Here is a 24670-nt window from a genome sequence, read left to right as displayed (position 1 = left end):
CAAAAGTGGCAAAGAAATGGTTAGCCGACAACATTAATGATTTGGAGTGGCCCAGCCAGAGTCCTGACTTGAATCCAATTGAGAATTTGTGGAGGGCGCTAAAGATGCGGGTGATGGCAAGAAGACCCTCCAACCTGAAAGATTTTGAGCTCATTGCAAAAATTCCTGTGGAGACATGCAAAAAGCTGGTCTGAAATTATAGGAAGCCTTTGATTGCTGTAATAGCCAATAAAGGCTTTTCTATTGATTATTTATAGTATTGATTATTGCCCTGGGGTCCCCAGGGCAGCTCAGGTCTACCTGGTGGTGGGCTGGGCTGGAGGCCCCAGAGCTCAGGCCTGGCTGGGGGTGGTGGGCTTGGGGCCCCAGGGCAGCTCAGGTCTGCCTGGTTGTGGGCTGGGCTGGAGGCCGCGGAGCTCAGGCCTGGCTGGTGGTGGTGGGCTGCTGGTGGTGGTGGGCTGGGGGCCCCAGGGCAGCTCAGGTCTGCCTGGTGGTGGGCTGGAAGCCCCAGGCTTGGGCCTGGCTGGTGGTGGTGGGCTGGGGGCCCCAAGGCAGCTTAGGTCTGCCTGGTGGTGGGCTGAGCTGGAGGCCCCAGGCTTAGACCTGGCTGGTAGTGGTGGGCTGGGGACCCCAGGGCAGCTCAGGTCTGCCTGGTGGTGGTGGGCTAGGGGTGCTCACATCAGCATCACATATAAAAAAAGAAAAAAATCATTCAAGTTGGTTTGGCTACCCACCCAATGGTAAACCACCTGGAGTCCTGAGTCCTCCTGCTGCTGAGCTGTCAATGGTGTGGCTGGCTGAATGAGTCCCCGGGCGGTGGAGGTGCTGCTGCTGCCTAACAGGCTTTGGAACGAAGCGGCAAGCAAGCCTCAGTCTTTGCTCTGAAGCTGGGAGGGCGGGCAGGCCAGGCCAGGCGAGACTGAGCGCGCTGCACACTGTCTGCTGCGTGTCATGTGACAGACGTCGTCACATGACACAAATCCACAAACGTTCCCTTGTGGCCAGCTCTGTGCCTGGTTGTGTGCCGTGCGTCTGCCGTCTGTATAATTACCCGGGGCAGGGTTCCTACTGACAACAAGGACAGCCCTCCTCCAGTCTGTCTCCTCCTCCTTCCTTCTGAACCGTAAGTACGAACTTGCGGCAGCCGCGGGTGGTCTTTAGGGGGGCTGACAAGTTGACAGCTGGGACTGAAGCCTGGGTAAGCCCAAGCATGGCGCCGCCACTGGTATGCATGCATTTTCTTAATGGTGCCCGATATAACAGATGCATGCAAGTGGAATATCAGTAATTATACCTATATTCTACTCAGGTGCGTAGCAATAGCCATAGCAGCTGCTATGGGGCCCTGGAGCATAGGGGATCCAGGTGGTACTTAAAGAGACTCTGTAATTTAAAAAACCTCTGGGGGATACTTACCTTGGGAGGGGGAAGCCTCAAGGTCCCAATGAGGCTTCCCCCATCCCTGTAGGTGTAGGCAATCCAGCACTGTCTCCCCCTAATCCTCCCGCAATCCTCCCCTGACAAGCCTGACCAGGCTTGACTTATTTACCTCTCTGGGATACAGAGCAGGTGCAGTAGCAACTCTTCGTTTGGGCTAGGTGGAAATAGCCGAACCCGAATGTATTCTCTCTACTGCATAGGCGCAAAAGGACTTGTGCCTGCACAGTAGAGCGGATCGATAGGGTTCAGCTATTTCAGCCTTAAACCGAATGAAGAACGGCTAGTGCGCCTGCTCAGGATCGCGGTAGGTAAATATTTACTTTGCTGCACTTTGGGGGACCCGGGCAGGCTAACGGAGGGACGGAGAAGGATGGGGGAAGCCTCATTAGGATCCAGAGGCTTCCCACTCCCGAGGTAAGTATCCCCCAGCAGGATTTTTTTTAAATGACAGATCCTCTTTAACGTATTCACCATTACCTTTCTTGTGTTTCTCCACCCTCTGACTTTGTTGCAGTGCCCATGGCCTATGTGCAGTGTTGATTGCATGATAATGGAAATAGCCCAATTTACTCATATGCATCGGGAAAGGGCAGGTGACATTCCTTAATAGTGCCTACACCTGAGGTCTCCATGAAAGCTTTGCTATGGGGCCCCATGATCTCTAGCTAAGCCACTAATTCTACTATTCCTGACTGTAACCCTGTTCTCACACTGATCCTCATCTATGTATGCCTAACACACTTATCTCCCCACCTACTCCTATAAATACCCCCCATGTATGTCTACCACACTCATCTCCCGCACCTACTCCTATCACTACCCCCCCCCCCCATGTATGCCTAACACTAACCACCCCCTACCTACTCCTAACACAAACCTGGCTCTTATCTATGCATACGTGTAAAAAAGGCGCTTGGAAACAGGTGCCGTGTTTGCTGGTAGTAGAATCACATCCAGGCGCCCAAATTTATCTTCATAGCTGTATATCTGCGGCAAACAGCCACGATTTGCTACAAACGTGGTAAAATTGTGTGCCCTGAGGCACCCGATAACGGGCCGCAGCCATTCGCTCAAATTTCCCCCTAATACCGCCAAATACGGCTTCTAACATGGGTGCCTATGGCTGTGCCATTTTTTCTGTAAGGGCACCTGCGCCCTTTTTACCTGCTTCGTCTACCTATGCATTACATTAAACCCATTTACCTATATAAGCTTGCTACCCCTCAGATTTTTCTAGTAGCGGCTATTTGTAGCTGCTATTTTCCCTATTTGTAGTTGCTATTATTCCTGTAAATGTTGCATATATCAGCTATTTGTACCCGCTATTGTGGGTACATGTGGAGTACAGGGTGGATGGCAATGTAATAAGCAGAGATGAAGTCACAGGTGAGATGAGGGGAGCCAAATTTGTGTCACCTGCTAGGATCAAACTCAATCCTGCGGGTGATACTGTGCCACCTAGTTCTGTACAGATGTCAACAGGCAACAGCTAAAATAAAGTGTTCTTTCTCTATGGGGGTGGGAGGAGGTTGAACAGCAGCTTCCGTGGGAACATTTGGCTGCCAATTCTCACATGAAGAATGGGGGGGGGGGGGGAGGCTGTCACAGGTTAACTTACCTTCCCTGGAGTGCCAAGTTGGTCAGAAACAGCCCTGATTCTGTATGTGCTGCAACATATACATTGATGCTTACACTACATACAAAGTATGGTTTTCCATGGTTAGTGATGCCCTTAACAGCTCCTCCCTACTAGTTCAGTTCCCAGAAGGATCGGCACCACATTCCAAATGTATTATAAGCTCTTAAACTTTATTGCATCACAGGATGACAGGCAGCAACAGCTCGCAGTTTTGGACAATGTGGCCTTTCTTAAGTCTCCAAAATGTCATATACCCAAAAACACAAATCAACACCATTTAAATACATCAAACTTCGCCCCAGGGGCACCTCTAGCCATTTTATCACTCCAGGCAAGAAAACCTGTGACGCCTAGCGTACCCCCAACCCCCCTCCCCCACGTGGTGCCCCTCCCATGAAAATAATCATAATGCTGTAGCCTTTCACCAAAAAATAATCGTAATGCAGCAGTGTTTCACCAGAAAATAATCTTAATGCGGCAGCATTTCTCCAGAAAATACACGGAGTGCAGAAGCATTTCACCAGAAAATATTCGTAATGACGCAGCGTTTCTCCAGAAATTACAGTTATTGTGGCATCATTTCACCAGTAATATACATGTAAATGCGGCACCGTTTCATCAGAAAATACACGTAATGTGGGCAGCGTTTCAAAAGAAAATACACATTTTCAGGGCTCCACTTTCATGAGGCAGAAATGTGGACAAAAGGAGGAACAAAGGGGGACAGAAGGAGGCACGGGGGACTGAAGAAGGCACACAGGGGGACATAGGGAGGCATAGGGGGACATAAGGAGGCACCAAGGTCATAAGAAGTCACAAAGGAGGACAGAAGGAGGCACAAGGGTACAGAAGGAGGCAAACGGAGACAGGAGGAGGCACAATGGGGGACAAAAGGATGCACAATAGGGAACAGAATGAGACACAAAGGAGGAGGACAGAAGGAGGCACAGGTGGACAGAAGGAGGAACACAGATGGAAAAGGGGGGGGGGTACAGGGGGACAGAAGAAGGCACACAGGGGGACTGAAGGTGGCACAAAGTGGGGCAGAAGGAGGCACAAAGTGGGGCAGAAGGAGGCACAAAGGGGAGCATAAGGAGGCACAATAGGGGACAGATTGAGGCACAAAGGGGGACAAAAGGAGGCACAGGAGGAAAGGAGGCACAGGGGGACTGAAGGAGGTACACAGGGGACAGAAGAGGCACAAAGGGGGTAGAAGGAGGCACAATGGGGTTCAGAAAAAAAGCACAAAGGGGAGGCAGAAGGAGGCACAGGGAGACAGTAGGAAGCACAATAGGGGAACAGAAGGATTCACAAAGGGCGACAGAAGGAGGCACAATAGGTGGACAGAAAAAGGCAGAGGGGGTGTAAGGAGGCACAGGGAGACTGAAAGAGGCCGAGGGGGACAGACAGAGCCACAGGGAGACACAAGAAGACACAAAGGGGCATAGAAGGAGGCACAGGGGGACAGATGAAGTTGCAGGGGACAGAGGTGGCAAATGGGGGCTGAAGAGGCACATGGAGACAGAATGAGGCACAAAGGGAGACAGAAGAAGGCAGAATGGGACTGAAGGAGGAACATGGGGCAGAGGTAGCACAAGGGGACAAAGAAAGGCACAAGGGGATATAAGGAGGCACAGGAGGACAGAAGGCAGCACAAAGGGGCACATAAGGAGGCAGAGGTGGTACAGTGAGATTGAATGAGGCACATGGAGACAGAAGGAGACACAAAGGGAGACAGGAGGCATAAAAGAAGACAGAAGGACAGACAGGGAGAGTCAGACATGGCACAAAGGACTGGAAGAGGCACAAGGAGACAGAAGGAGGAAAACGGGACAGAAGGAGGCACAAAGGGGGAAAACAGAGCACAAGGCACAGAGAGACACAGTGGCAGCTGCCTTCAATGTACGCTGAGCAGATGCAGCAGAAGCAAGTAATAGAAAACCCATGGGGTTGGGCTTAGTCAGGGGATGGGGCTTCATTCAGGGGGTGGGGCTGTCAGATTTCCGTTATAACCACACTGAAACCCTGTCTTCTATATTATTTTTAGTTAACTATGATCATTCAAATAAGCCTGATATGTATGCATTTCAAAATTAGTGTCAGTTATATGCTAGCAAGAGTTATTTCTTAAAGTGCAAATAGCAAAATCTTCAGAATATATTTGAAACTAGGCTAAGGGAAATTGTTTTTACTTTTATGGAGACTTCGATAACAGTTCTAGACAGACCAAGGTTGCCATGTCTTTCTTTGTTTTGGGAACAATATCTGATTTTGAAATTAGTGACGATAGCAAACATCATGTTATGAGTATGGTAGTTCATTGTGACTTTTATAAAATGTCAGATAGATAAAGCATTTTTAATCATAAGCTTAATACAAAATATTACACTGCCATCTGGCGATTTTTGTAATCTTTTATAAGTTTATAAAATGAATGATTTCTTCATAAAAAATTATAGAATGAAATTATTTAGATAGCTAATCAGTATACACAATATTTGATTACTCTTTAACCTTTTCGGGACCATGTGAATGAGATCCTACGCCGCACTTGTGGCTGTTCTAGCCTGATGCGGCGTAGGATCTACGCCGGCCCGAAATTTCCGCTCCCGACGCGATCGTGCGCACCCGGAGGGGGAGATCAAGCTGTCATATGACAGCCGACATCTCCCCCGAGTGATCAGCAGCCATCGCGTATGGCTGCTGATCACACGATCACTACGATCGCCGTCGGATCGTAGTGATCTGTTTGACAGCTGCGGCGGCAGGGGGGGAAAGAAGAGGATCCACTCACCTCCCTGCCGTTCCAGCGACGATCGGCGCCCCCCCTCCGCTCTGGCCGGCATCTCCGCTTCATCTGACGTCAGCGCCGGGTCCCGGCTTGATGACGTCATCAAGCCGCGACCCGGAACTGCTCGTCAGATGAAGCGGAGATGCCGGCCGGAGAAGAGGGTCCCGTGCAGCTCATCGCTGGAGCCTGGAAGGTAAGTGAAGGCTGCTGGCAGAAGGGGGGGCCCAGGCCACCAAGGGGGGACACAATGCCCGGCAGCCACACACGGGATCCGGCCGCCTGACCCCCCCAAACGCGCGCACCCCCCTTCCCGCCAAAAATGCCTGGTCCTTAAGGGGGGGTAGGTGGCCGGTCCCGAAAAGGTTAAGGATAGTATAGTGTTTAAATAAGTATTAATTTACTGTAAGTCTGAATACTGTTGGGTACAGGCCTATGTATTTTGGTGGGTCAAGATGGCCGACAGCATTTCAGAAAGAAATGGGCATACCTCAGGCCAATTAAGACACAGATGTCATAATAAGCAAACACAGCATGGGACATAGATATGGGAGATGTTTTTAATTCTGGAGACCCAGTGTCTCATGACATTTCTCTTATCAGGAGGTCATGTAGTAGTCAAGATGTCTACCTGCGTGTGTACCCAATTAATTACGATATCACCCTCATTAATTCAATGTCAAACACTCCAAATGACGTTAGTTCTCACAAGATAAGGTAATTAAGGAATTTATAAACAATAATATTATGATTTAGGTATTGAAAACATGATAAAGCATTGACGCACGGAAGCTTTAGCTAAACAGAACCTGGGATTCAGGGAAATTCCAGATTAGTCAGCCATATTGCATCCTATCCCTATAAAAGTAGGAGCTGAAAGCTCATAGTTTGCAGAAGCCCAACAATCTCCTGAGAAGACACATAAGGCAGAAGCTACCTTCCCACAAGTGGTTCTAGATGCTGAAGAGATGACAGAGAAGGGGTAATATGCTTAATATTCTGGTGATTTACTTTATTAATTTTTCAGCATTAAGTTTTGTTAAGATGTTAGCAAGAAGTTTTTAAGAAGCAATTTTTTATGCGATTTCTTTAAGAATATTACTACAAGTTTTACACAGCTATTAGATACACAGCTATTGATACAGATGAGACTATTTTTGACCTTATTCTACATAACACAACTGTTATATTATTTTTTGAATGTACTTAGAAGATTGATGAGATGTAATACTGTTAGAAGGAAACACTACTTGGAATTGTTCATGTTTTGTATAGATGCTGTATGATAAGCAAATACAATTTTTTATATACAATCATATACTGAGTGCTCTGATTCATTTCAAGGTATACCGTCAATCTATAATTACTGTTATAGAGGGTTCAGACCCCGCTATGCCGGATTTAAATGATAGCAACGCTTTGGGGGCTGGTCCTTTACTGAGTTAGCAATCATGAAAAAGGCAAGAACCGCTCAGGTTTTTGACAGGGCTTAATCCAGCAACATGTCGCCCCCCAGGACCAATGGCACTCCAGGCAATGGCCTGTACTGCCTATGCCTAAAGGCGCCCCTGCATCGCCCCAAAGACGGATCACCGTCAGGTATGCAGGTAGGGAAGAGAATAGACGGACCTGATGGGAGACTAGATACAATTTAAAAGCCTCCAATAAGAGGGCTAATATAAACTCATCAGTCAGGTATCACATCACATAAGTGCGTCATAGCCGGTCATGTGATCTGAGTCACATGATTGGCAACCAGATTATCTGCGCTCCAACTCCAGCCTATAGGAAGTGACCAGACTCCCTACTAGTTGTGACTATTTATTGCCACCCATATTGCACATTCTGGTAGAAGCATACCTGCCATAAGGCTGCAGGTGCTCACAACACCGGGTGTAGCCATGGCTTGGGGTGCCACTGTGGTGCTCAGTCACTGTGTTCTTCCACATGGGACTTTTTTTTTATAGCAGCAGGCAGTGCAGGGGACTGTACTACTTCCTGCACTAGATGTAGCACCCCTCCCCCTTCCTGTCTGTGGGCAATGTATCTCCTTGCTCTCTATACACAGCCTGCAGTGAGTGAATGTGCAGAGCAGCAGGGCAGTGGAGAGAATGCTGTGCTGCAGCTGGGACATTAGCAGGGAGATGTGTCAGGATGTGTTTAATGCTTCAGAAGTTGCCTGTCATTAGTAGCCATGTGCACTGGCTTCTATAATACCAGAGTGCCATAGAATATTGATTATTTATCCTGATCAAAGTTATTAATTAATAATGCAGGGCAGTCTGCTGTTACAGAAGCCAGTGACACACGTGCTGACAGCTGACTTCTGAAGTAGGGATGCTCATTCAGATTCCGCGGAAATGCAATTTCCGAAATTCTGATCGGAAATTGCATTTCCGCATCACAATGCAGAAATCGGTAATACAAGTGCGGTAGGAGGATTTTCGCGGATTTCCGACGGAAATCGCGGAAATTTCCGCTGACTTTAACATCGATTTTCTCAAAAACTATAAGGTCTTTTTGAAAACTTTTTTTTGCATCTTGTTCACAAGATTCAGTTTAATAAACCCTGACAATTTGTTTCTAGGACTTATGGGGGCTTTGCTATTAACTGCTAAATTCGGCGGATTTTTACTGTAATGTAAAATGCAGAAAATCTGCATTTTCCGATATGCGGTAATTTTAAGCCAATCAGAAGACTCAGAATGAATAAACCAATCAGAGAATGGGGATTTAGTCGGAAATTTACGCATTCTCTGATTGGCTTAAAATTACCGCATATCGGATAATGCGGATTTTCTGCATTTTACATTACAGTAAAAATCTGCTGACTTTAGCGGTTAATAGCAAAGCCCCCATAAGTCCTAGAAACACCAAATTGTCAGGGTTTATTAAACAGAATCTTGCGAACAAGATGCAAAAAAAAAAAGTTTTCAAAAAGACCTTATAGTTTTTGAGAAAATCGATGTTAAAGTCGGGAAATGGTAGCGGAAAGCTGAATCAGTAGCAGTAGCGGTAATTGGCAATGGCAGAATGCGGATTTTCCGCGGAATCACCATCCTTATTCTGTAGTGAGCAGAGAAGCAAGCTCCAGGCAATTTAGCTTGATTGCAGATAATATTATCTCTCTTCCCAGCTACCCCTCCCACCCTGTTGTCTTCCCCCATGACCCTTTTTCACACTGCAAACTGGCGACACCGCATCACACCACCAGAAACAGGCCTTCAGGGAACACTGCGTTAGTTCGCAGTGTTCCCTGTCTGACATTCGGCCAAGCAGGAAGTCACGCACACTTGCGGTCACCTCCTGCTTCAGAGTATGTGGAAGTGCACGGAAGCATATTGTAAAAATATGCTTCCACATATGCGCACTGCAACGTTGACTTTTTAAAAAACCCTGTGTTGCCATAGACTAACATGACTTCTGGGCCGCCACAGATCACGCGCGGTAACATAGTTCTGCGCTAGTGTTATATCAGGAACTTCTGGCAAAGCGCATTGCAACGTGGGAAGTATGAACTTCCCCATAAGGCTTCATTAGGCTTCGGTAGCAGTGCGGCAGTTTGCCACACCACGCCAATGTAAAAGGACCCTTACTCTTTTCAGATTTTAGTGTCTTTTGCCTCTACCTCTTTATCACCCCCCCCCCCCCCCCCCCCCCCATGCATCCCCCATTTTCATATGTCCCCTTTTCTGACTGTCCTCAGAGGAGCACAAAATCTAACCGTACCATAGTCATAGTCTAATGTCCTACCATATTATTATTGTGCATTTATATACCACTGACATCTTCTGCAGCACTGTATAGCAGGGGCGTTGCTAGGATCCTAGGAGATCCGGGGCACCCATGGGCACCAGGGAAGTAAAGTCTGGCACAGAGTACAGGCACAGAGTAACAGCTTATACTGTACATACAGGAGGCAGCAGAGATCAGCACATGCTGCAGCTATTTTACTAACAGTACAGGCACAAAGTGACAGCGTATACTGTACATACTGGAGGTAGCAGAGATCAGCACACACTACAGCTAGTTTACTATGAGAACACCTTATACTGTACATACTGGAGGCAGCAGAGATCAGCATACACTGCAGCTAGTTTACTATTAATACAGACACAGTAACAGCTTATACTGCACATACTGGAGGTAGCAGAGGTCAGCACATCCAGCAGCTACTTTACTATAAGTACAGGCACAGAGTAATCGCTTATACTGTACATACTGGAGGCAGCAGAGGTCAGCACATCCAGCAGCTACTTCACTATCAGTACAGGCACAGAGTAACAGCTTATATTGTACATACTGGAGGCAGCAGAGATCAGCACATCCAGCAGCTACTTTACTATCAGTACAGACACAGAGTAATAGCTTATACTGTACATACTGGAGGCAGCAGAGATCAGCACAAACTGCAGCTAGTTTACTACCAGTACAGGCACAGAGTAACAGCTTACTCTGTACATAATGGAAGTAGCAGAGATCAGCAGGGGGGACAGAGAGAGAAGGGAACGAAAGAAGAGAGAGGGGAGGGCAGAGAGAGAGGGGGGCAGAGAAAGAGGGGACAGAGAGAGAGAGAGCGAGATGGGGGACAGAGTGAGGGCAGAGAGAGAGAGAGGGGGGGGAAGAGAGAGGGGGGGGAGAGAGGGGAGAGCAGAAAAAGAGGGGACAGACAGAGAGGAGAGAAGGGGCAGAGAAAGAGGGACAGAGAGACAGGGGAGTGATGGAGAGAGAGAAAAGAAGAAAGAAAGAGGGGAGAGAGGAGGGTGGGGCTGGGAGGGAAAGGGGGGACTACTGGGCTAGCTGTGGTTGCACTCCTGTTCCTAGCCTGCTGCTCCACTACTGTCCGTCTCTCCCCCCAACCCCCACCCCTTGCAGTTGCCAGCAGTTACTTACTGTTTGTGAACTGCTACAGACAGCCTGCCTGCTGGTCTCTGTGGCATCTGGCTGGGCTGGCTGTGACAAGGCAGGCACCTTATCCTGGTGGTGGGGAGTCCGAATCTGGCAACGGCAGGCCAGGGAGGGAGCCAAGCTGAAGTAGTCTGTGGAGGCTGTGTTCCTGGACGGTGATGACAAGGCTGTGGCAGTCTTGGGCCCTCGAGACCGGATCCAGCGGGTGGCAGGAGTCAGGATGGCACCCAGCGGGGGTCAGCGTTCAGCCAAACAGTGTCGTTTGCACGTGCAGGGGGTGGAGCTACTCGCTCACTCTCCCTGCTCCGCTCCTGATTGGGCTGGGGGCCAGATGCTGCAGTCACTCTCCCTGCTCCACTCCTGATTGGGCTGGGGCATGATGCTGGTGGTGTAAAGCCACCCTGGATGCTGCCCACTGCCTGATGACGTCCGCGAGTGCCACCCCCAACATGGCGGCCGCCGTGTAGAGCAAACTGCAGCCACGCTTACTAGGATTCGGGGCGCCACGGTTCTATAGCGCTAGTGACGCCGCTGCTGTATAGAGTATAGAGTACAGATTTTCATAACGGTTAGCTCTGTCCACATCCTGATGACTCCTTTTCCCCCCAAATCTCCCAAAATTAGCAGCAACATGCTCGGCGCCCCAGCACCCCAACCCGTCAATTCAGAGCCGGGAAAAGGTCCTCCAGCACCCAAGGCAGAGACACCAAAGTGTGCCCCCCCATCCCTCCCACTCCAGCTGTCACTGTAACGATTGTGGAATTCTCTCCGTGATCAGCGCACAAGGCGTGCGCTGACACTGCGGAAATCCTCCACAAGCGTGTAATTTGAGGGAATCCAGCAAAAGGTGCAATGCACCTGTAGAGGGAAATTCCTGTCGACAGGTGGAGCTGTGGAGTGCAGAGGAACAGCTCCTCTTCCCTGCCACAGACGCCAGACAGGAATTGTACGAAGGGAAGAAACGCAGGGCAAGATAGCCCTGAAAGAGAGAGATCAAAGGGACAGAGGGTATGTGTGTCCACCAAACTAGTCGCCACCCTGCGACGATGAACACACAACCATGAAGACAAAGTGAGAAGGCAATCGCCAGAGATGGCGATTGCTAACAGCGACACAAGACCGAATAAGCACAGATGAGGAATGTATGTATGTCCACCAATCTAGCCGCCAACCTGCGACGGTGGACACACAACAGAAGAAACCAAGTGAGAACGCAATCGCAAGAGAAGCGATTGCGGAAGAGAATGAGCACAGGGACAGATTGTATGTGTGTGCACCAAACTAGTCGCCAACCCGCGACGGTGCACACACAACAGCAGATATGAAGTAGGAACGCAATCGCGAGAGAGGCGATTGCCAGAGGTGACACAAGGCTACAGCAAGGCGGAGCACGAGAGTAGCAAAGGCACAGCAAATCATACAATGAGAAGATAAGGAAAATAACAAACGCTAACTAAATGCGAACACCGCACTCATTCGCAACAGTGCATGCGTTTATGCGCGGCCCCCGTGTGATAAGCACAACAGAGACAAGAACGCCTAACTAACCACCGACAGACAAACATAAAAATAGAGGAAGCGAGCGCTTGCTTAACGGTTACCTCACCGAGCCTCCAGCAAGCGTTCGTACAAGACAAAACAGATACACGAAAACAGGAATACGTAAGTGATACGATCCACTGCTCTTACCGTCAGAGCGAGTGCGATCCAAGTAAGGCAAGAACAGAACAGAAGGGCCTACCAGTAACAACCGCTGCTCTGGTTAGCACCCCACAGACAGACAGAACAGGCAATACAAATAATGCAATCCTGACTGCCCTAGCAAGGATGCCTAGTGCAATCCCTGAGAATTACTCTAAGCTAATCTTCAACAAGAAGTAAGGCTGATACTCAGGAGTGTCTCACAGGACTAACCCTTATGACCAGCAAAGGACTCTGGGAAACATAGCTCTTTATATAGCAAGCCTACAAAGGATGTGGCTAGGCAATCTGCATGACAAACGTATGCAAATTCCTCAGCAGCAAGCTGCAAAACTGACAAAAGGTCTCTCTTCCAGAGACCTGCAGAATGCAGACCTGAACAGTGGTCAAAAGGCTGCCTGCCTGCGCAGGCAGCCGAGCGGATCCTCACAGTCACACACTGATTGCTATTAGACTAAGAGGCACCCCAGGGCCCCCAACCCCCCAACACCTTAATCTCTAGTTATCTGGCTTGCAGTCCCTGTCATGTATCCCCTTTTCTTATTTCTCTTTGCTTCAAACACAATAGGGGAATGATAGCTGAGTGAGTTGCGCACCCCTCCTAAACTGCACCCTGAGGTTGGAGCCTCTCTTGCCTCTGCTTTGTCCCGACCCTGCATCAATCCTCTCATCAAAAAATTATAATTCTTTTTTTTTGGGGGGGGGGGGGGAGTAAATAATCAGCATCGGGTGTCAATTTGTCTAGGTACACCACTGCATTGGGGCTATTTATTGCCCACCACAGGGTGCTATTGGCTATTTCTTCTATTGATTCCTGGGCCCTGTCTGTGGCTACAGCTAAGAAGACACTCCTCAGAAGCTCTATATCCCATAACCCAAGTCCTGAAACAAGGTTTAGTTAACACTTGATTTGGTAACTAGAAGGTGTATAAAATAAAACACAGTAACGTGACATGCAGAGAGTCGCATATCGCTGTACGGCACTTGTAGAGTGAAGAGGAGTCCAGAGCAGCTGTATCGCTGCCAGAAGCTGGTAATGCATGGCTCCACTGCTGCTGCTTTTCTGCATTTACACATGAGTGCCCCCCTAATCTCTAGCAATGGACAGGGAAGCATGCATACCGCCATAGCATTGCAGCAACTCCAAGCCAAGGGCCTGTGCACACTCATCAGTTTTTCTGTGCATTTTCTACACAGGAAAACTGAGAACCAATGTTAATCAATGGGCTTGTTCACACTTGAATGCATTTTTCACATGCAGAAAAACAATTGACAGACAGCAATGCAGCACTGTCAGCAAACTCATGCAGAAAAGCTGCCACAGAAAACTGATAGACAAGTGTAGGTCCAGCCTAATGGATTACAGCGTAGTAAATCAGCCCAAGTACTTACTGCTCAATAATTAGTAATAATTAGTGCTTAATAAACAGTGTCAATTTCAGGGGTATAAAAGACAATTCATTATTTAATGACCGTATCAATTTCTGCATAGATTACATAGATTAGTGGTAGCCCATATACATATTATTCATTCCCATTGGACTGCTATGACTTCTTCAAAGTATGACCATCTACCTCTGATAGTCATTAATATAAAAATGCAATATTAAAACAAATTGCTTATCAACCCACTTGTTTTTAGGAGCTGCAGCAGCTTTCTGAATATCTCATGGTAAGTAACAAATATTTATTAGCATTTACAGCATACAAACATGTTTTTGCTAAATGCACGTCTATAATGTTTTACTTTTTCTAAAACTGTTATATTTTCTAAATACAACCCATAGTTTAAGTTAGAGTGCTCATTTTATTAAGGCCGGTTTTACATCTATTGTTTGCGATGTGGTGGGGATGCGATGCCACTGCCAAATCCCACCAAAACACAAAAAAAGGAAACCATATGACCTTGCGGCAGAGTGCGCCAACAGGGTCATATGCATAGTGCCACTCCCCACTCAGTGAAGTACTTCCTTGTGCCTTGTGCGTTGTGGTGGTATTGGGTAGTGGCATCGCATCCCCACTGCAAATAGACCTACCTCTGAATCTATATCTAATTGGAATGTCATACATAAAACAAGAACAAGGGATAGGCAAGGAGAGATGAGGGGGGGGGGGGGGGGTAGGTAGTGGACTAAAATAGAAAGTAGGCCCATAGGCAGGCCTGTTGTATGTGAAACTCTGACATGAGTTACACAATAAGTAGGAGTGATTTAGTCATTTAGTCATTTAGTCCACTTGAAGACTTTTGGTCCCAGAGCCGTCTGTCATGCTGCTCCTACGTTATGGAACTCCTTATTATTATTATTATTATTATTTATTAGATTTATATAGCGCCAACATATTACGCAGCGCTGTACAATAAATAGGCTTACAGACAATGATAACAGGGTTGACAGAACAATACAGGTAACAGACCATAGATACAACAATACAGGTAATAGCAATAAGATACACAACACAATGCAGATAATAGTACAATGCCAGATCATAAACTGGAATGGTAGTGGTAAAAAATTACCAGTTCCAAATTCTGGGTAAAGTGCACACAGTCAAGTATGATACACAAGGGAAGAGGGCCCTGCCAAAGGCTTACAATCTAGAGGGAAGGGCTGGTGACACAAAAGGAGGGGGTGCATCAAGAAGTTATTGGCAGAAAGGATTAGGGTAGTGTTGAGTTGATGTAGGCCTCCTTGAAGAAGTGAGTTTTGAGTGCTTTTTTGAAGGTGTTGAAGGTGGGAGCGAGCCTGATGGGCAACCTCAACAGATCAGGACAGCTCCATTTCTGAACATGTTTAAATCCAGACTGAAAACCCACCCAGTTTGGCATTTGCAGAAATAGAATTTTTGTTGTGTGAATACTTCAACGTACTGCCAACTACTGAATCTGAGAGAGCCTAAGCACTTTGAGTCCTATGGGAGAAAAGCGCTATAGAAACGTTATTATTATTGTTTGTTGTTGTTGTCTAGGGAGTCCCCAGAAGTTAAAACATTTGATCAAATAGTTTAGTCTCAGGGTAAATGACAGGCCAAAATGTCACCTTATTGATAAAGGCTGTTAATGAGGCTAAGCGTCCGGCTAAGGAATGTTCAGCGTGCATGCAGAAATCTGCTTACGTTAGAATTTCCAGAAGTTTAGGCATGTTTTTCAATTTCCACCTCTCGGCAATAATTAACCTAGAGGCTATTAACATGTGAGATACAATAAGTTTCACCTGGTCAGGGATAAGGTAATCATGTAAGTGGAGTACTTTTAGCGGCAGGGCCGGATTTACAACTCAAGAGCCTGTAGGCATAGGTGTTCTGCTGCCCTAAACTCCACCCCTCAACACAGGCTGCACCCCCAAGTAAAAAATATGTAAAACTATAATCCCTGCCTCATGTCATTAACTGTCCTTAGAATCTTACACTCTAATCACTGTCTGTTGTCATCCTTATGCTGGGAATACAACACCATGAGATATTTTGACAGATAGATGGTTTGATAGATAATTTCCGACAGATCAGATCTGATTTTCAATCGCTTTTCTGAACGATTTCTCATAGAAGTGAATATCAGAAAAATGATTAGACAGTAAATCTGCTGAAAAATCTCATTGTGTATTCCCAGCCTTAAAGAGAACCTGTACTGAGTAAAATTATTTAAAATAAACACATGAGGTAACTTCAAATGAACATTACATAGTTACCTTGCCATCAGTTTCTTTCAGAAGCTCACCATTTTCTTCTGACAATAATCCCTTCCAGTTCTGACAACATTTTGTCAGAACTGAAATATATCAGTTGCTGTCAGTTATTAGAGTTGGGCCGAACGGTTCGCCGGCGAACCTGGTTCGCGCGAACCTAGGTGGTTCGCGTGCGGGTACCGCACGCGAACTTTATTGCGGAAAAGTTCGCCCCATTGCGGTTCGCCCCATAATGCACTGAGGGTCAACTTTGACCCTCTACATCACAGTCAGCAGGCCCAGTGTAGCCAATTAGGCTACACTAGCCCCTGGAGCCCCACCCCCCCTTATATAGGCAGGCAGCGGCGGCCGTGGCCACTCGTGTGCCTGCATTAGTTAGAGTAGGGCGAGCTACTGCAGTCTCTCATAGGGAAAGATTAGTTAGCCTTAGCTTGTCCCTGGCTGCATACCTGTTCATTGATCCTGCCACTGCATACCTGTTCATTGATCCTGCCACTGCATACCTGTTCATTGATCCTGCCACTGCATACCTGTTCATTGATCCTGCCACTGCATACCTGTTCAGTGATCCTGCCACTGCATACCTGTTCAGTGATCCTGCCACTGCATACCTGTTCATTGATCCTGCCACTGCATACCTGTTCATTGATCCTGCCACTGCATACCTGTTCATTGATCCTGCCACTGCATACCTGTTCATTGATCCTGCCACTGCATACCTGTTCATTGATCCTGCCACTGCATACCTGTTCAGTGATCCTGCCACTGCATACCTGTTCATTGATCCTGCCACTGCATACCTGTTCATTGATCCTGCCACTGCATACCTGTTCATTGATCCTGCCACTGCATACCTGTTCAGTGATCCTGCCACTGCATACCTGTTCATTGATCCTGCCACTGCATACCTGTTCATTGATCCTGCCACTGCATACCTGTTCATTGATCCTGCCACTGCATACCTGTTCATTGATCCTGCCACTGCATACCTGTTCATTGATCCTGCCACTGCATACCTGTTCATTGATCCTGCCACTGCATACCTGTTCAGTGATCCTGCCACTGCATACCTGTTCATTGATCCTGCCACTGCATACCTGTTCTGTGAACCCACCACTGCATACCTGTTCTGTTCAGTGGACCCGCCACTGTATACCTGTTTAGTGAACCCGCCACTGCATACCTGTTCTGTTCAGTGGACCCGCCACTGTATACCTGTTCAGTGGACCCGCCACTGCATACCTGTTCTGTTCAGTGAACCCGCCACTGCATACCTGTTCTGTTCAGTGGAGTTTGGTGTGTCAGTGTGAAGCAGTACCTTAATTACACTCCCTGATTGATGTATACACATGCAAGATGTTTTAAAGCACTTTAGGCCTGTCATTTAGCATTCAATGTGATTTCTGCCCTTAAAACGCTGCTTTGCGTCAAATCCAGATTTTTCCCGGTGCCTTATGGCGTGTATCCCACTCCGCCATGCCCCCCTCCAGGTGTTAGACCCCTTGAAACATCTTTTCCATCACTTTTGTGGCCAGCATAATTTTTTTTTTTTTCAAAGTTCGCATCCCCATTGAAGTCTATTGCGGTTCGCGAACTTTAACGCGAACCGAACCTTCCGCGAAAGTTCGCGAACCCGGTTCGCGAACCTAAAATCGGAGGTTCGGCCCAACTCTATCAGTTATATATCAGTTGCTGTCAGTTACAGCTGAGAGGAGAACTGATGTGTCCATGTTTCCCTATGGCTCAAGTAGGCGATGTTACAGTTTAACTGTGTGCTGACCAGAAAGCTGTTATGGGGTAATAGCCATTTTCAAAATGGAGGACGGAGAATTCCGTTGATCACAGTGGAGAAACAGGACACAGGAGAAGAAAAATAGATTGAGGAATAGACTACACAGGAGGTAAGTATGACTTGTGTATGCTTATTTTGACTTTTAATGTTCAGTTCAGGTTTTCTTTAATGACGTGAGACAAGGATTAGGGTGTAGGCTCCTGAGGTCTGTGATCATGCAGGGATTATACTGTAAGCTCCTGAGGGCAGTTATTAGCGTCAGGCAGGGAGCCCCAATATTCCTGGCAGTCTAGTGGTCCCGGGGCTCTTCCCCTGTTGTGTCTCCATACTGCACTCCTCTCCCTCCCTCTAATGGGCACACAGATGCTGCACACAGAAACAACATGATAGGTATTCTTTATGCCACACTCTGCAACTTTCAATCTCAAAAGCAGGTATTGCCTACCCGGTTTACCATTCAAATCATTATCCCCTTAACATAACCTGAATAACCACACAGACCACTTGGCTTTGGATGAATTTAGGCCAAAGCAGCCCATTTTATTTTGAACCACACATAATTACGAACAAACTTTCCAAAACACAGAAATATCTCTCAACATCCAACATCGCAGTAACACTGAGCACCAAGGTAAGGGGTCCGGAGGCACCACCTGAGAACCTAACCTTCCAAAACCTGGCGATGCAGCCTTGAAGCCGGCCCCCAGCCGCATTCACCAGCTCGGGGACAACTGCATGCCCACTTAAAACGACACTTCCGATGAACGGAACGCTCTTGTACGATTATTTGGTGACATATCCTTCACCGAATACCATCCACCTCCAAAACCCCTACCCCTCCACCACAAGCCGGTATGAAACCTCATACCCGTGAGGCCCCCAACCTCAGAGTTCTCTGGATCCTGTCCTCAATCCCTAAGGCCCACAAATCAATTCCAATCTCGTTAAGATGCACTCCATCCCTTAAGAACAACTGGGTATCCTCCTCTAACTCAAAATGCCTGATTGCCAGGCCCCTGTTTCTGATGAAAAATGTGGACACCTCTTTATTCAACTTTACTTTGCCCTATTAACCTTTGTGATAGATCTGGCCAATCTCCAAGAGGGCCACTACATCAGAACACACTACGATCGTATCTGGGAAAAGTGGTCTGATCCGTAGAAAGTCAAACTTTATGTCCTTCACGATCACCCTTGTGGATCTAGAAGCTAGGTCATTCCCCCCAACATGGAGTATCAATATGTCTGGGGCCCTATCTAGTCTAGAAAATCTGTGCAGCTCAGGCATGACCCTCGACCACACCATGCCCGGGAACCCGAGCCACCGTATACAGACCTGCTCCCTGGGGAAGCCGAGTTGCCGACCTTCCGGCCTCACATCGGCTCGTTTTGCTCCCCAATGGACATAAGAGTTTCTGAAGATCCAGACCAAGATCTGTGGACCTGAAACATACAAACAACAAAATTCTAACAGCATGGACCCCCAAAGTACACCAAAGGATTTGAACAAACTAAATGTGGCCTAACGTAAGATTTGTAACGGGAAGATTCCCACCGCCCTATTCTTCTTATGATATTTTCACTTTGATGCTTCCATGGCAGTGCCTATTCAAAACGAATGGGAGGCAAACTCCTCAGCTTGAAGCCTGAGACGGCTCAAACACTTCCAAAAGATTGACACAAATTGGAACCTGGATAACAGGGTGCCATCTCCATGGGGTAAAAACGAAAGAGTCGCCAAAAGGCCTCATGGCCCCAAAAGCTTCCACGGCACCGCAAGGGCAAAGCAGGCCATCCATCCAGAAAAGAGAGATGGCCCTACCCCTTCCAGCTTGATCTGTTTTAGAGTAACGTAAACAAATAACGACTGAATCGTTCTTGACGCTAACGTCCTCGGCAAGAATGCCTCCCACCCTGGACTTTCTGCTACTAACCAGCTCTCCAATTCTAAATGCACCAAAAAGGCCAAAATAAACCCTGTCTTGAACAAACTTACCTCATACGACGATGAACAAATCCCGTCCAACATCTGCACCAATTTTCCTAACCACTCAAAAGACACCGGGCGCCTCGAATCTCTGTAAACCACCCCTGCCCTAAAACCTTTTAAAGCCTGCCGAACCCTGAAGTCCTTTGAAGCATCCTGAAAGCCCCTAATCCTTAAACCAAAAGGCTAACACGGAAAGTTTCTTGGACATGGCCGACGATGAAACACCTCCCGAAAAACACTTTCCCACGTAGTACAGCAGCAAGCGAAGCCTGTCCTCGTGCGAGCGACAGCTGCCTACCTGGACCATCAAAGCGTCCCACATGTTCCAGACAACCATGTACGCTGCACATGACGATGCCGACAGGGATTGTTTGATCAAGTCGGAGACTGCCCGAAAGGAATTCTTCACAGACGATGGGCAAGTCGCCCCATTCTCATCTGCCGATGGAGCCGCAGCTCGGAAACTGGCCCACTGGAATTGAGATAGAGCGTCAGCGATAATGTTATCAACCCCGGGCAGATACACAGCAATGTTATGAGTTTTCAATCTCAAACAATCCAACACTAACTGCCGCATTAGACAAATGACTGGGGGGATGATGCCAAAAAAATATCACCAATATTGTCACAGTTGCTGGGAATAACAAAGCCCCCCTTAAAACCTGCCCTTAAAAATTCAGCTACCTCCTTCTGTGGATACCTACCGAGGAACTGCTCCATCTCTTCCACTTTCACTGGCGTCATCCCTCTCGTTTGTGAACTCTGCTGGCTTACCCTTTCTCTGTTTATAACACTTGGAGGCTGCATGCGAACCACCGCAGGTTGAACATTTGTGTTTGAAACGGCACAGACTGTCCAAAATGACAAGACCCGTCGTTATATTGCCAGCACACTCCTTCTCCTTTGCTGGCCAGCTGTCCCGCTGAGTTTTAACTGCTGGCCTGTCCCTGAAAGGGCTCTAGACAGGATCAGGCGCAGACACAAGTTCATATCCTTGTGGTCCCAACGTACGGCCGGCCGAACTGCCTTACTCTGCCGGAACTTCCCATTGTATCTGAGCCACGCATTGCCGCCGTATGACCAATATGCATCCCCAATCGAGTCCATGTACCCAAACAATGCTGAGCAGCACTCCGGCTGTCTTTCTCCAATAATACTCGCCAATATGTTTAACGCCTGGAACCAATTTTGGAACGTGTGCGGAATGAGCCTATACAGACGTTCCTCCACCCTCTTTTTCTCATCTGGCTTCCCTTTGTCTAAATTAAATTTCTCCAAAGGTAATAGAGAAAAAATGTCAACATATTCGCCTTTCCAAATACGTTCTTCCATTCCCTGCTTCAAGTGGAACTCAAAAGACCCACAAAGCAGACATACATTTCACTGTGAGCGGCATCTGAAAGACGAACCAAATCAGCATCCCTTACCCCAGTAGCTCCATTACTCCGAGTACCCAATGCTTGAACTCCTATCTCTGACTGCACCGGGACCCCTACTGCCACGGATGTGGCTGGTTCCGGTATGGGACCGGCCACAGGAGGAACCTCTCCTTGCCAATCTGATGTGTTTGGGGGAACCGGGGGAGGAATAGCTAACTGGGATGGGGCAGACCACGCCCCCACCGGTGAACCTGGCAATCTCCGACATAGCCCTTAGACCCGCCAACAAAACTTCCAATGCTGAGGGTGCCTGAGATGGTACACCCGCCACCCCACAATGACCCCCCCAACAGATCCAAACAGTAAACTGGTTAAAGTATTGGTGGAATTAGCCTCACCTGGCTGTGCCGGACAGACGTACTGGTCAGCCATCACCCCGGATCCTGTGGCGACATCTTCCTTCTCTCCTGCTGATCACTCCATATCCGACTGCGGGCGAATGACTGGTGCCTGGCTGCTGTCCTGCCCACCTTGCTGCTGGTGATGCTGATCACTGCTTCGCCCACCGTTCTGGCTGTGACTCTGGGTTGATGTCTTCGGTCTCCCCTTCTTGCTCTTCTTCGCCGACCTGGTCTGTCCCCCATGCTGTGTGTGGGCCACCACCGCGCCCAGGGAAGAGTCGGTGCCCAATCCAGGATTGTCCATCTGACGAGCTTGCTTGCCCTGCTGTGAAGAGCAGAGGCCAAGCGCCGTTTGCGGTCCTGCATCTGAAGCCGGCGGTGCAGGGGAAGAAGAAACACGCTGCGCACCGCCGGATGTACTCCTCCCGCCTTTTGGATTCCTCCCGCCAGACCCTCCTGCACTAGCGTTGGAGCGCTTGGCAGGGGGCGCCGGAGGGTCCTCTTGGGGGCTCCCATTGTGGTGCTGGGTCCTGGGCCCTAAGCCGATCCGGCGGCCTGGACTTTCTCTTCGCCTGCGCAGCCTCACCTTGACTCCTCTCCGACTGCGCAGACGTGCTTGGGGCCATGGCAGGAAGCTGCACCTGAACCCATGAGGGCCCCCTGGCCGCGGCCTTCTCCTGGATTCTCGACACAAGGCTCTCCAATCCCTCCATGCTGCGAGCGAGGTTGGTGTAGCTCCTCTCAGCTTGGTACCTCGCGCTTGCCACCTAGCTAAGCCCCGCCTGCCCCTAACTATATCCCTCACTTTCCGTCCAGCCTCTTCCTGTCCCCAGCCCGGGAATCCAACTCCTCCCCACTCCACCACATCACCAGCCCCTACTCCTTCCCCAAACGGCTGACCCTATCATGCTGGGCCTTACGCATTACGCCTTGCTCCAGCTCCAAGCCCCCTCCTTTCTGTATGTATCTTTGTTGAAGAAAATGTGTAGTGCAGTGCTGAGCCATTGTGGCTGAAAAAAATCATCGTACAGTGTGTGGCAGGAATAGATCCCCCTCTGATCAGATGTCGATCAGAGAGCGATCTATCTTTTGTTGGGCGAAAGTCTGTCTTTGGATTGGATTATTGGATGGACGCTGTCTGTTTGACTGACAGGATCTCTTTGTGGCCAGAAAGTTCTGTTTGCTGGTGAAGGTTTAACCAAAAAGGACATGTTTGAAAGCAGAAAAAATATATTGCTTTTTAATAGCAAATTACGTCTGTATGTTTGATGTGTACCATGAGCTGTTAGTTAAATAGTGGATTACTGCTGCTGTGAGTAGAGGGATGAGCTGGGCTAAGCATGTGTCTGCTTTTCGTTGTGCCTTACCTTCCTGAAGCACAGTGGCTGGAAACAGTGTCCGTCTTCCCTCCATTGAGTAAAGGGGGAGGGAAGGTGAGAGTGCATGGCAGGAGTGTGACATGCAGGCAGAGGAGTGCAGACTTGCTGTGTGTGAGAGAAGTATGACTCTCGGGAGCAAACACACACTTGTAAGGAGCGGAGCGGAGGTGAGGAGAGGAATGTTTGGAGAGCAGAGAAGTCACCGCAGGACTGTAAAATAACGTAATTAGTAAGCAATGTCATTGCTTACTTCTGCATAGGAAGTATGCCAGTGTGCTCTGCTCTCCTCTGTAATTCCTCTGCCACTCTCCATCCTGACTTCTGCCGCTCTACTCGGCAGGCAGTGGGTCTGCTGTAGAACACGTGCATGGAGGGAGGGAGAGAGAAGGAGAGCAGTACACGGGAGCGTCTGTGGGAGCCGCCTTTCCCCCCAGAAGGTGCCTGTAGGCACTTGCCTGCAGTGCCTTATGGGAAATCCGGCCCTGTGAGGGGGGAAAGTCCCAAGTTTAATGGTAGTGAATTGATGTGGTGTTTTATTTGATAAAGTAAATATGAGACAAAGTTATAAAGTATTTAAGTATTTAATATAGGATTAGCAGTGTTCACTAACCTTTGAAGCTATTAAATAAGTCATTTAACTTTTTTTTTTTTTTTTTTTTTTTTTGCTTTACAGGAAGCACTTCACCGAGAGAAGAAGCTGAAAAGGAAACTGTGCGTCTTGCAGAAGCTTCTCAGCATGCTTGCACAGACTTCAAAAATTTCATGGAAGGTGAATATACATAAAAACTCTTATGTCTGGGACAACTGTTGCAATTTCCCATCAAATCAACATGCAATTTCCCAACAAATCAACAGGTCAAATAGATTATTTTTGCCATGTCCAATCTGTTGCCCATTGAGAAAAGGATTGATTTTCAGTTCTTTAAAATCAATCGAGTTGATCGGGAGCAGATCGGACATGCCAGAAATTATCGTTTCGACCCATCAATCTGAAAGGAAATTGTGTTGTGTGTACCAGGCATTAAAGTTCTCTATCCCAAATTAAATATAAAGGTAGTCACCGACGGATGAACGTCCGACTTACGAATGACCCACTGATACGAACTGCATGGATTCTCTGTTTCCATGTGAACAAGCCAAAAATATTTTCTCAAATTGGACTTGTAGTTTTTGAGAAAATCGATTTTAAAAAAATCTGAGAAAAAAATTGCTTTTAGACTTGTATTAACAGGTACAAAGGGCAGAGGTGACACAGAGGAGGACACTGGAGGCACAGAGGGGGCACATAGGAGGTACAGGGGACAGAGATGGCACAATGTTTCGACTTAAGAACAGATTCAGGTTAAGAACGAACCTACAGTCCCTATCTCGTTCGTTAACCGAGGACTACCTGTACTTAAAATGTTCATACTTGACATAAACCAATAGGAGTCGCATGGACTGGGGTGCTATATATTGCTAGCTTAGGGTCTCTTTGCTAATTCAACATGATCTTTCATTGATCTCTGCATTGAGTTGGCAAAACATGAATCTGAAGGTCTGTCAATACAATGTGTAATGCCTCAGGTTG

The 24670-nt window shown here is 47.8% G+C and overlaps 1 protein-coding gene across 4 annotated transcripts in view; it reads left to right on the top strand.

Moving 5' to 3' along the window:
• TRAF3IP3 (TRAF3 interacting protein 3) overlaps positions 1–24670 on the top strand; it is a 513908-nt gene that overhangs the window by 310208 nt on the left and 179030 nt on the right. For all 4 annotated transcript variants that reach the window (XM_068265590.1, XM_068265592.1, XM_068265589.1 and 1 more), the window contains 2 exons: positions 14119–14148; positions 23774–23869. In XM_068265590.1, coding sequence (XP_068121691.1) covers positions 14119–14148; positions 23774–23869 — 126 coding nt within the window. The remainder of the gene's footprint in view (positions 1–14118; positions 14149–23773; positions 23870–24670) is intronic.

The sequence above is a fragment of the Hyperolius riggenbachi genome, chromosome 2 (assembly GCF_040937935.1).
Source record: "Hyperolius riggenbachi isolate aHypRig1 chromosome 2, aHypRig1.pri, whole genome shotgun sequence".
Lineage (NCBI taxonomy): Eukaryota > Metazoa > Chordata > Amphibia > Anura > Hyperoliidae > Hyperolius > Hyperolius riggenbachi.
This window is presented reverse-complemented; position numbering and strand designations above follow the sequence as displayed.